The following is a 12,874-nucleotide window of genomic DNA, read 5'->3' on the forward strand; positions in this document are numbered from 1 at the left end:
CCCTCCTGAAAAGACCCAGCACCGCTTGGAACAATGAAGAGTAAGGCAAGAGGAGGGCGACTAAAATGATCAAGGGTCTGGAGAACAAGCCCTATGAGGAGCGGCTTAAGGAGCTGGGCATGTTTAGCCTGAAGAAGAGAAGGCTGAGAGGAGATATGATAGCCATGTATAAATATGTGAGAGGAAGCCACAGGGAGGAGGGAGCAAGCTTGTTTTCTGCTTCCTTGGAGACTAGGACGCAATGGAACAATGGCTTCAAACTACAAGAGAGGAGATTCCATCTGAACATGAGGAAGAACTTCCTGACTGTGAGAGCCGTTCAGCAGTGGAACTCTCTGCTCCGGAGGGAGTGTGGTGGAGGCTCCTTCTTTGGAAGCTTTTAAACAGAGGCTGGATGGCCATCTGTCAGGGGTGATTGGAGTGCTATATTCCTGCTTCTTGGCAGGGGGTTGGACTGGATGGCCCATGAGGTCTCTTCCAACTCTTTGATTCTATGATTCTATGATTCTTTCGCTCAGCCTTCCCTAAGGTCCAGCTCTCACATCCGTAGGTGACTACAGGGAAGACCATGGCTTTGACTATGTGGATCTTCGTTGCCAGTGTAATGTCTCTACTCTTCAGTATTTTATCGAGATTGGTCATTGCTCTCCTCCCAAGAAGTAAGCGTCTTCTGATTTCCTGGCCACAGTCTGCGTCTGCAGTGATCTTTGCGCCTAGAAATACAAAGTCTGTCACGGCCTCCACATTTTCTCCCTCTATTTTCCAGTTGTCAATCATTCTTGTTGCCATAATCTTGGTTTTTTTGACGTTTAGCTGCAACCCGGCTTTTGCGCTTTCTTCTTTCACCTTGATTAGAAGGCTCCTCAGCTCCTCCTCGCTTTCGGCCATCAGAGTGGTGTCATCTGCATATCTGAGGTTGTTAATGTTTCTTCCAGCAATTTTCACCCCAGCTTTGCATTCATCCAGCCCCGCACATCGCATGATGTGTTCTGCATACAAGTTAAAAAGGTTGGGTGAGAGGATGCAGCCTTGCCATACGCCTTTCCCAATCTTGAACCAGTCTGTTGTTCCGTGGTCAGTTCTGACTGTTGGTACTTGGTCCTTGTACAGATTCCTCAGGAGAGAGACAAGGTGGCTTGGGATGCCCATCCCACCAAGAACTTGCCACAATTTATTATGATCCACACAGTCAAAGGCTTTAGAATAGTCAATGAAGCAGAAGTAGATGTTTTTCTGAAACTCCCTGCCTTTCTCCATTATCCAGCGGATATTGGCAATCTGGTCTCTCGTTCCTCTGCCTTTTCTAAACCCAGCTTGAACATCTGGCAACTCTCGCTCCATGTATTGCTGGAGTCTTCCTTGCAGGATCTTGAGCATTACCTTACTGGCATGAGAAACAAGGGCCACTGTATGGAAGTTGGAGCAGTCTTTCGCATTTCCCTTTTTTGGTATGGGGATATAAGTTGCTATTTTATCGAGATTGGAGATGCAACTAAATAATAATTTTATGGTTGTGGGGTCACCATAATATGAGGAACTGTATTCAGGGGTCAGGGCGTTAGGATGGTTGGGAACGACTGCAATAGTCCAACAGCCCCCCCACCCCCTCCTGAAAAGACCCAGCACCGCTTGGAACAATGAAGAGTAAGGCTTGAGTCTGGGCACCTGGACCCTCCCTCACTCCCCCCTCCCATTCCCAGTCACCTAACGAGCCAATGGCTGCCTCCCTTTACCTCGTTATGCAAAACCAAGTGGGTGGGGAGCCAATCGGGGCCAGGACCGTGCGGGCAGCCACGCCCGCTCCTCCTCCTCCCTCCCGGGGACCCCCTCCCCTCCCTCCGACGGCTGGGTTAAGACCCCCGGCGAGTGATGGGTCGCCTTGGCCGGAGTCGCGTCTCCTTCCTCGGCTGCTGCTGCCCGCCTTTCCGAAGCGGCTCCCTTTCTCCGGTTCCTTCTTCCCGGTCCACCTGGGCCAGCATGGGCGAGCCAAGCGATAACGGAGACGTATTGAGTCCTATATAGAAGCCGTGAAGCAGCGAGACAGAGCTCGGGAGGGATTGGCTTCGTCCCCTAAAGCGAGCCATGGACGCGGTGGCGAGTTTGCACCCTTCTCTCTTCCTGGACTAGAGATCTTCACCCTCCTTCTCTTCCTCCTCCAGCAACAACGGCGTTACCAACGCGTTACCACTCCGGAGAAACGTGTGAAGGAGTGGGAGGGGTTCCCTCGACGGCTCCGAGTAATTTCGCAAACTGCAGAAGAGTTTGGGTTCCTTCTTTAGTGGACGGGCTTATTATTATTATTTGAGATCGCCTTCCTCCCCCATCCTTGGGTCTTCCCCCATTTTCCTTGCTTCCTCTTCTGCATTTGCCTCAATCAAGGTGGAGGAGGACATTCGGAGTTCATGGAGCCGGGATTTCTGCTCTTTGTTGGACTTTCCATTTTCTCCAGCACAGGTAAAAGGGGAAAGGAGACCTCTTGAGGGGTGGGCCCGGGGGTCCAGATACTTTTTTAGAGATTCATCTCTTCAATGTAGTCTTTGCTATCCTTCTTGTCCCATGAAGAAACCTGTGAACCTTGAAAGTCAAGCTCAAGCTTGAGCCAAGTTGGGTTCTTCAGGGGTTTTGGACTCCAACTCCCACCATTCCGAACAGCCTCAGGCCCGCTTAAGCGGCTGAGGGGGAAAAGGAAGGGGCCTGAGGCTGTTCGGAATGGTGGGAGTTGGAGTCCAAAACCCCTGAAGAACCCAACTTGGCCCAAGCCTAGTCTATCTTGATGAGTTTTGCACACTTGGCTTGAGCTAACAAGGAGTCCACTAGGGAATTTAAGTCCCCTTTCTACACAATTCTATGAAATCCACATTCTACTTTGAACTGGATTATATGGCAGTCTAGACTCATATAATCCACTCCAAAGCAGATCATGTGGACTACCTGCTTTGATCATCTGGATTTATGGCAGTCTAGAATACCCCCGGTGGCGCAGTGGGTTAAAGCACTGAGCTGCTGAGCTTGTTGATCGAAAGGTCGCAGGTTCGATTCCGGGGAGCAGCGTGAGCTTCCGTCGTCAGCCCTAGCTTCTGCCAACCTAGCAGTTCGAAAACATGCAAATGTGAGTAGATCAATAGGTACCGCTCCGGCGGGAAGGTAACGGCGCTCCATTCAGTCATGCTGGCCACATGACCTTGGAGGTGTCTACGGACAACGCTGGCTCTTCGGCTTAGAAATGGAGATGAGCACCACACCCCAGAGTCAGACATGACTGGACTTAATGTCAGGGGGACTACCTTTACCTTAGAATACCTATGATACTATAGGCTCTATTTCAGAGGAAAACCATCTCTGGGTCTTCCTTACCAACCCTATGAAATCCATGAGATTGCCATAAGTCTGCAGGTGACTTGAAGGGCAACCCTAGAGAGTAATTCTGCAAAGGAGGCATAGCACCCATTGAATGTCATGCCAGTCGCTTCTAGGCAAGGGGATAGAATTCTGCAGACTTCCATGCAGAGCTTGAGATTTTACTATTTTGTATTACAATGCCTGATGCACTTGTCTCCTCCATGCATCAGAAAAGGTCAGGGTTGCCATCTGGGAAGACTAAGGTGTGGATTATTTTAGGTTTTTCGGGCTATATGGTCACAACCTCTGAGGATGCCTCCCATAGATGCAGGCAAAACATCTGGAGAGAATGCTTCTAGAACATGGCCACATAGCCCGAAAAACCTACAACAATTCAGTAACTCCAGCCATGAAAGCCTTCGACAATATATTACTTAGGTGTGTTGTCGAAAGCTTTCATAGCCAGAATCAATGGGTTGCTGTGTGTTACTGAAAACTCACTTCAAACCAACTTATTTAGGCGATCCCTTGTAGTCCGAGGATGATAGTCCTCCAAGTGTAGTGTCTTGGTGGTGGGTCCGTAGGTGGCTGTGGAGCCCTATTCTTGATCAATATGTTCTCCCACAGGACTTAACAAACTTAGGTGTGTTTGTTTATAAGGTGCCATTTTTTCTGTCGTGTCAGGAGCGACTTGAGAAACTGCAAGTCACTTCTGGTGTGAGAGAATTGGCCGTCTGCAAAGACATTGCCCAGGGGACGCCCGGATGATTTGATGTTTTTATCATCCTTGTGGGAGGCTTCTCTCATGTCCCCACATGAGGAGCTGGAGTTGATAGAGGGAGCTCATCCCCCTCTCCCCGGATTCAAACCTGCGACCTGTCGGTCTTCAGTCCTGCTGGCACAGGGCTTTAACCCACTGCGCCACCAGGGGCTCCTTAAGGTGCCATGAGACTCCACCATAGTGTTAAAAGTTATTAGAGCCCCCTTTCCTGGTGAAGTAAAAAAGTAACTTTTGCAAGAACTGCTTAAATGCACTTGCCTGGGAGTAAACCCTACTAAAGTCATAGCATAGATACTGAAGGTGTTGTGCTGTAAAGCAGGGGTGCGGCAGAAAGTAGACGACAGTCAACTGGGTCAAAAGCTGGGATTGAAATGGATTATCTAACAATCAGTCAATACATCAATCAAATAGTGGGTGATCTGCAATACATCCACGCTGGTTGCTTATTCTTAGGTAGTGTTTCCAGAAGGAAACAAAGAATAAACTACTCGCATCCAAATCACCCCTATGCTGAAAGGGAACTCTTGCGCGCAGGGGGGTCTGCTGTGATGGGGGAACCAGAAATTGATTTTATGCATCTGTGAGGATTTTTCATTTTGGATGTGGTGCAGAATAGCAGTTCTACAAGACAGTTTTGTGCATGCCATCACATGTGATGCCATCAGCTAGCTAGCTTTGCCACCCCGATGTGTGACGGGAAGTTTCTGCTGTGAGAGAAATAAGCTTGAACACCGTGAAAGCCCTCCACTGCATGGCTATCCGCCTCCTCCCAGTAGACTTAAATCAAGGAAAAACTTCACGAGAACCACCACTCCTCTTAATATTCCCCTAGCAACAGCAAGAGTATCCCTCAGGGCAGCTAAACCAGAAAATCCCAATTGGATGGCCCTCCAGGAGGAACTTCCTCCAGGGGCGAATCAAGAATGGGCAATTTGGAAGTCCGTGAACAGACTCAGAAGTGGAGGGGGCAGATCAAAAGACAACCTGTCAAAATGGCACTACTTAGAAGAAACCTCCACCTTGTGTGAACATGGAGCAGAACAAACAACTCCACATCTGTATGCTTGTCTACAATGTCCTGCCTTATGTACAGAGGAAGAATTGTTTAAAGCTACAGACAATGTAGTCGCTGTTGCCCATTTTTGGTCAAAAAACATTTAGCCATTTGTACTCCTTCAATTTTTATCAGTTTTATACTTATTTATACAATGCTTTTGATATGAAATAAATAAATAAAAAGCATGCAATACTCAACAAAGATCTTCTTGAGCCATTACTTTGGATTTGGCTTCTCTTAGTGGACTTTAGGGTGGTGATGGTGACAATAATAAGAAAGGAAAACAACTATGGTACATTTCACAAGACTGAAGTCTATCCAACTTTCTTGGTCAGTGTTGTGAAAAATGCTAGTAGATCCAGAAAGTCTAATGCTTTGTTATTAATAATTAGTAATAATGCATTTCTTAAATGTGTGGAAAACAATTTTTGGACTGTAAAGAGTAAGATAAGAACAACAGAGTCTTAGTTCGGGCATGTAACTTCTAAAAAATTGAGCCCCTGGTTAAATCTGTGTGCTGGCAGGACTGAAGACTGACAGGTTGGAGGTTCAAATCTGGGGAAGAGTGTGGATGAGCTCCCTCTGTCAGCTCCAGCTCTCCATGTGGGGACATGAGAGAAACCAACCACAAGGATGGTAACACCAAAAACCATCTGAGCCCCTGGTGGCGCAGTGGGTTAAACCCCTGTGCCGGCAGGACTGAGGACCGACAGGTCGCAGGTTCGAATCCGGGGAGAGGAGGATGAGCTCCCTCTATCAACTCCAGCTCCTCATGCGGGGACATGAGAGAAGCCTCCCACAAGGATGATAAAAACATCAAATCATCCGGGCGTCCCCTGGGCAACGTCCTTACAAGTGGCCAATTTTCTCACACCAGAAGTGATCTAGAGTTTCTCAAGTCACTGTTGGCACACACACACATTTCTGAAAAATGTGCATCTCCTCTCTTAAAAAAACATTTTGGTGAAAAAAAATGTCAATATATTGGGCACAATTGTTATTTATCTTAAATAAAATCTCTACAGAGTTTTCTGCAGTCCAGGAAATAGTGACAGTCAAAATACAATAAAACCTAGGATGTTTTTGAGACATCTCATTAGACAAGTATCTCTTAGTGGAGTTTGGTATTTTCAAGGTTGAACAGAATTAAATTCATTTTTATACTGGGGCTGTGATATTCAGGAAAGACTCTAGTCTGAGTATAATCTCTGACACAAACTTGTGTCTGTGGAAAAAGCAAAAAACATCCTTGATATTGGTCAGAATTTGGTGATAATATTGGGATTTTCTCCTTTGCCAGATAATGGGGGATTATATTGGAATAATCCGAAGTGCTTTGAAGTTGGGAAAAAAAGCCCCACAATATTAAGCCCAATAAAGTTTTTTGATGTCACATTTGGCACAGTGTAAAAGTAGCAGTCAGTTGTTTTAGCAGGCATGGGCAAACTTTGGTCCTCAGGTGTTTTGGACTTCAACTCCCACAATTCCTAACAGCCTCAGGCTCTTTCCTCCTTCGCCCTCAGCCACTTAAGCATCTAAGGAGGAAAAAGAAGGGGCCTGAGACTGTTAGGAATTGTGGGAGTTAAAGTCCAAAACACCTGGAGGAACAAAGTTTGCCCATGCCTGTATTATAAGGATGCCTGCAGTGTTACAGAGAAAAAGATGCTGGTGTGTTGCTCCACTGATGCCCTTAAAAATATGGTTGCAGGTTTCTTGTGCAGATAAGCTATCTCTGACCTTTACCAAAATCCTGCGCATGAGAATGACCTGAGAGGATCCTCTCACTTGCATGTTGCAACATGTAAGACATTTTCATAGTCCATACCTCTGTTTGCTCATTTCTCATTATTCAAGGAAGCTTGGGAATGCCTCCTGCAGTTTGAGATCTGGAAGACGGGGTTAAATTGAGAAACTGCAAGTCGCTTCTGGTGTGGGAGAATTGGCCGTCTGCAAGGCCATTGCCCAGGAGATGTTCAGATGTTTGATGTTTTACCATCCTTGTGGGAAGCTTCTCTCAAAGGGAGCTGGAGCTGACAGAGGGAGCTCATATGTGCTTTCCCCAGATTGGAATTGCTGACCTGTTGCTCAGTAGTCCTGCCAGCACAAGGGTTTAACCCAGTGTGCCACCGGGGGTTAATTTTATGCTAGTTGTGAGTTAAAAACAAATCTGGAAGTCAGTACACAAGATTAGTCTTCTTATTGTATCAGCCACATGGGATAACATAGCGCTTTTAAAATATAGCAAGACAGACCAGTTTGGCAGCTTTAATGTATTTGTACCCTTCTAGCTTGCTCCTGCTCCGTTTCCTCATTTCTTCCCCTTGCCGATTCTTTGATTAAGTATTGCTGTTGTTAAATAGGTCGACAGCTCCTGATTTGTTGTTAAGCATAACTGTCTGTCGAGGTTGTCATTCTATATGTTCAGTGCACAGATGCACAATTTATTTCCAAGTCCACATGCTGAGGATCATGAACTTCAAAGTGGTGGGGTCACACTCCAAAAGGCAGGGGGTCTGTCTTTGAATTTTCCCCCAGATGTGGCCCATTTTCAGCAGGAACTGACTCGGTGTCTTTCCCTCCTTGACTTTTAGGCTTCTTGTTGCCCGTCTCTCGACCCCTGCTGCCTCCCAGCGGCAACGGCAGCGGGCTGAGGTCACCAGGGCTGCAGGAGAGAGTTGGCAAAGAAAGCGAGGCAGCAACGGCAAGAAGGCCACTCTCGGTGACAGAAGCTGACCCGGCAGAAGTGCACCGCCGACCCAAACGCTGCACTTGCTACACCTACAAGGATAAGGAGTGTGTATATTACTGCCACTTGGACATCATCTGGATCAACACCCCAGAGTGAGTGTGGAGATAGTCCTTGTTCTTGGTTGAGAAAAGTGGCTAGTGTTAAGTTCAGTGGAGCAGGGGAAGGCATTGCTTGGGTTGGGTCCCATCCAAAGGAAGTAGCAGAACCTCTTCTCAGCTTTGAAAGTGCTTTGACCCTCGATGATTGATATTTGTTTTTTGCTGTTGTGTGCCTTCAAGTTGTTTATGATCTATGGTGACCCTAAGGTGACTTTTCCAGGGCTGAGTGTATGACTTCTCTACAGTTACCCAGTGGATTTCTAGGGCTGAGTGGGCAATTGGACATAACATGTGCCTATGTTCAGACACAATTTATCACAGAATAGAAAGAGAAACATAGTTACAGGGTTGATTTGGTTGCTTTCTGGAAATATTTGGTTGGCTACAATTGGAAACAAAGTACTTGCCTAGGTGAACCTTTGAGCTATTTGCAGGTTGGGTTCCCTATTTTGAGCTATTTGCAGGTGGGTTCCCTGTTTTATGTGTCCAAAGGCTATGTCCAGCTATTCTGTCTGTTCCACTTTATTGATATATGTCTTATTTATATTTATTCTATTCTATTTTTTGTGGTAATGAAAAAGTCAGAAGGAGCTGGAAGAAACATGAGATGGTTACAAGAGGAAAACTTAATTATTCCTTTCTCCTTCTGTGTAAAATTGTTTCAGTGCCGCAACGTCTCTGCATAGTTAAAGCTGTACTTGTAGTGCATTTCCTCATCAGATCTAGTACAGCAGTGCTCTTGTCACAAATAAGAAAATATTGAATGATCAATATCATGCTGATCATTTCAACAGTTTCTTAAAACTGGTAATTTAAACACTTTCTTAAAACTTGTCAAATTTAAACGTCTGAGAGCAGACAGATGTGAATTCTAGTAGTAATCTTCCATAGGAAAAAAATCCTGCAGTTCTGAGCTCTATTATAGTGTGATATGTACAGTAGCAGACTAGGACCATGAATACAGTTTTCCAGTTATAAGGCAGAGACAAGTAGACATGAGGCTGGCAAGATTAAGTTTCCTTTTGGCCAGAACCCTGAGGTTCACCAGCAGAAGCCGAGTTTGCAACATGACTGTTGGCTTTTTCATGACCATTATTACTTCTGGTGCTGCAGTTTATTTCTGTCACTCATTTTTAATGTCATTCTATGACAGTGCTTCTCAACCTTCCTAACGCTATGACTGATTAATACAGATCCTCATGTTGTGGTGACCCCCATCCATAAAATTATTTTTGTTGCTACTGTTGTGAATAATAATGTAAATATTTGATATGCAGAATATCATTCACTGGACCAAATTTGGCACAAATACCCACTACACCCAAATCTCAATACTGATTAGGTTGTAGTTGTTGGGATTTATAGTTCACCTACAATCAAAGAGCATTCTGAACTCTATCAATGATAGAATTGAACCAAACTTGGCACACAGAATTCCCATGACAAACAGAAAATTCTGGAAGGGTTTCGTGGGCATTGACCTTGTGTTTGGGAGTTGATAGTTCACCTACATCCAGAAAGCACTGTGGACTCAAATAATGATGGATCAGGACCAAACTTGGCACAAATACTCAATATGCCCAAATGTGAATGCTGGTGGATTTTGGGGAAAATAGACCTTGACATTTGGAAGTTGTAGTTGCTGGGATTTATAGTTCACCTACAATCAATAGCATTCTGAACCCCTCCAATGATAGAATTGTCTAAACTTCCCAAACAGAAACCCTATGACCAACAGCAAATACTGTGTTTTCTGATGGTCTTTGGCAACCCCTCTGAAACTCCCCTCATGATCCCCCTGGTTGAGGAATGCTGTTCTATGATATTCTATAATTATTGATTTTTTTTATTGGTATGGGGATGTTTGGCCACTTTAAAAAATCTTCTTGGAGTATTTTTCAAAAATTCTGCATGCTTCTCTAAAACCCACTCCCTAGTGTCTCTAACTACTGTATATACTCATGTATAAGTCAACTTCACGTATAATTCAAGGTCAGGTTTGGGGGCCAAAACTAAGGATTTTGATATGACCTGTAGATAAATTGAGGATCTTTGCCAGAGAGGAGAAAGCACCAATGCTGCCTTGGATGTTTCTTTGGCTAAAATTTCTAAACTTCTTCAGGAGTGTATAGCAGCATTGGCAAACTTTGGCCCTCCAGGTGTTTTGGACTTCAACTCTCACAATTTCTAACAGCCGGTAGTTCCTTAAAGCCTTTGTCTCTTGTCTTTTTCTTTTTTGAAATCTTTCTCTACTTTTTAATTCCTCCCAACACTTCTCCTGCTTTTCTTAAGCCATATGCGCTGCCAGTGATACATACCACTGTGTCAATGGCCTGTATTCGCAATGAGAAAGAAGCAGTCAGGTCCTTTAGTATCAACTATCACATACAACTTGTTTATAAAGTTTAGCAATCAAATATAAAGCTTAGCAATCAAAGAGGTAGATGCAGTGGTGGCCACTTGCATTGTGTGAAAAATGCATGGTGTGTAGAGACCTACGCTGCAGAGTTTTTCTCAAAAGTCAACATGTTTGTCCTCCTCACCCTTTTGCCCCTCAAAAGTAATATTATACACATCATGATTGTTATACTAACAAATTACTTGCAAATTCTAAGTAAGAACCAGCTGCAGCCCCATGGCTCATGCAAGCAGCTTGGTCTTTGCCATGAATTAAAGAGGAAAGTGCCTCTAAATGCACATGTGTTATTGCCCTTTGCAAATTCTGTAAATATTGAATTTTCATGAAGCCTGCTGATTTGTTGTTTGTACACGAATGGTGTCATTTTGGCAATATGGGAGTCAATGTTCACCTGTTTTGGAAGCATAGAGAAACAGTTGAGTTCTGTCTGGTGAACATTTATACTTCACCAGATTCATCTAGGACAGTGGTTCTCAGCCTTCCTAATGCCGTGACCCCATAATACAGGGTTAGTCAAAATGCATAGGCCAATAAGCCATTCAATTGAATGGCTTATTGGCCTATGCATTTTGACTAACCCTGTACAGTTCCTCATGTTGTGGTGACCCCCAGCCATAAAATTATTTTTGTTCCTACTTCATAACTGTAATTTTGATACTATTTTGAATTGTAATATAAATATCTGATATGAAGGATGTATTTTCATTCATTGGACCCAATTTGGCACACATTCCCAATACGCTCAAATTTGAATACTGGTTGAGTTGGGGGGGATTTATTTTGTCATTTGGGACTTGTAGTTGCTGGGATTTATAGTTCACCTACAATCAAAGAGCATTCTGAACTCCACCAGTGATGGAATTGAACCAAACGTGGCACACAGAACTCCCATGAAAAACAGAAAATACAGGAAGGATTTAGTGGACATTGACCTTAAGTTTTGGAGTTGTAGTTCACCTACATCAAGAAAGCACTGTGGACTCAAATAATGATGGATCTGGATTAAACTTGGCACAAATATCAATGTGCATAAATGTGAACACTGGTGGAGTTTGGGGGAAATAGACCTTGACATTTGGGAGTTGTAGTTGCTGGGATGTATAGTTCACCTACAATCGAAGAGCATTCTGAACCCCACCAATGATAGTATTGCACCAAACTTCCCACACAGAACCCCATGACCAACAGAAAATGCTGTGTTTCCTGATGGTCTTTGGTGACCCTTCTGACACCCCTCATGACCCCTCCAGGGGTCTTGACCCCCAGGTTGAGAAACACTGATCTAGGACGCTGATCTAGGACCTCAACCATCATATATCAAACATGTATCTGCAAATGTAACATATGAATGTAAATATATCTCATATTCAGGTTAATAACTATAGTTGGTAATATGGCAAACGAAACTGTGAATAATCTTCCCCCCTTCCCCCATTTTTTAAAAGATGTACAGTCACATGTGGCATGCATATTGTAATCTGCATTAGAATACTGAATTGGGAACCGATTATTATTCCAGAGGACTAAATCTGAAATAAGATACTGCACTAATTCCCATGCATCTATTTTTTGTTGTGTTATGCAAACTCAGGCCTCATCTGCACTGCTGTAACATGTAGTTGCAGAATGCAGTTGTGTTGAACTGTGTTATATGGCAGTGTAGACTCATGTATCCAAGTTCAATCTAGTTAAATTGGAGAGGTTACTTTTTGGAACACAGTTCCCAGATTTTGGGAATAACAGGAACTGTAGTCCAAAAGGTAACCCTCTCAAGCTCTTATCTCCTTGTGTGCTGTTTGTAGGGATTTAATTCTTCATTCGTTTTCTTCTCAAGGAAGCCAATGAGTGATGTTAACAATTTTCTTCCTTCTGTGGGAATGCCTTCAAAAATGACACAGCCCAATACATTTTTTCTTGGTGCCCTGGTTTTTTGGCCTTGCTCTTGGGGTTAATTGAGGTGCTGATTCAGAAAATTGAATTGGATAGACTATATCAGCTCTAGTTTCTTAGATGTGCTTATCATTGTTTTCTATGGTTTAGCAGATGATGACTGGTATATAGCATATGATCTGTATTTCAAAAAACTAGAGCTGATAGTAACCAGCAGGCTAAATATACCCCCTCCCCCCCTCCAATTTTTTTTTGAGGCACCAACATGTGTGTTGGGCAATGTTATAGGTTTCAAAGCCTATTTCAGGACATTTTCTGTTCACAAATTCACACTTTTTTCTTTCTTTCTTAACAAGAAATGGCATGTCCTGTGCAAAAATGCTGTTTTCTGTTCAAAGCAGTCATGTATGTATTTTGCACCTAATTAAGTCTCAAGCTGTGAAGGTTTTCAGTAGTCCAAGATTATTGAAAATGTTTGAAAAATATGTTTTTTTTCAAAACCTATTTTTCAAATGTTGTCATCCATCCTTTCCATCCCTAG

At 43.9% G+C, this 12,874-nt stretch overlaps 1 protein-coding gene across 1 annotated transcript in view; it reads left to right on the plus strand.

Moving 5' to 3' along the window:
• Window positions 1-1,833: 1,833 nt before the first annotated feature.
• Window positions 1,834-12,874, plus strand: part of EDN3 (endothelin 3) — a 59,343-nt gene continuing 48,302 nt past the window's right edge. Inside the window, exons 1-2 of the mRNA XM_060772017.2 lie at window positions 1,834-2,454; window positions 7,769-8,018. Of these exons, the coding sequence (XP_060628000.2) occupies window positions 2,403-2,454; window positions 7,769-8,018 (302 nt within the window). The 5' untranslated portion in view covers window positions 1,834-2,402. The remainder of the gene's footprint in view (window positions 2,455-7,768; window positions 8,019-12,874) is intronic.

The sequence above is a fragment of the Anolis sagrei genome, chromosome 4 (genome assembly GCF_037176765.1).
Source record: "Anolis sagrei isolate rAnoSag1 chromosome 4, rAnoSag1.mat, whole genome shotgun sequence".
NCBI classification, from domain to species: Eukaryota; Metazoa; Chordata; class Lepidosauria; order Squamata; family Dactyloidae; genus Anolis; species Anolis sagrei.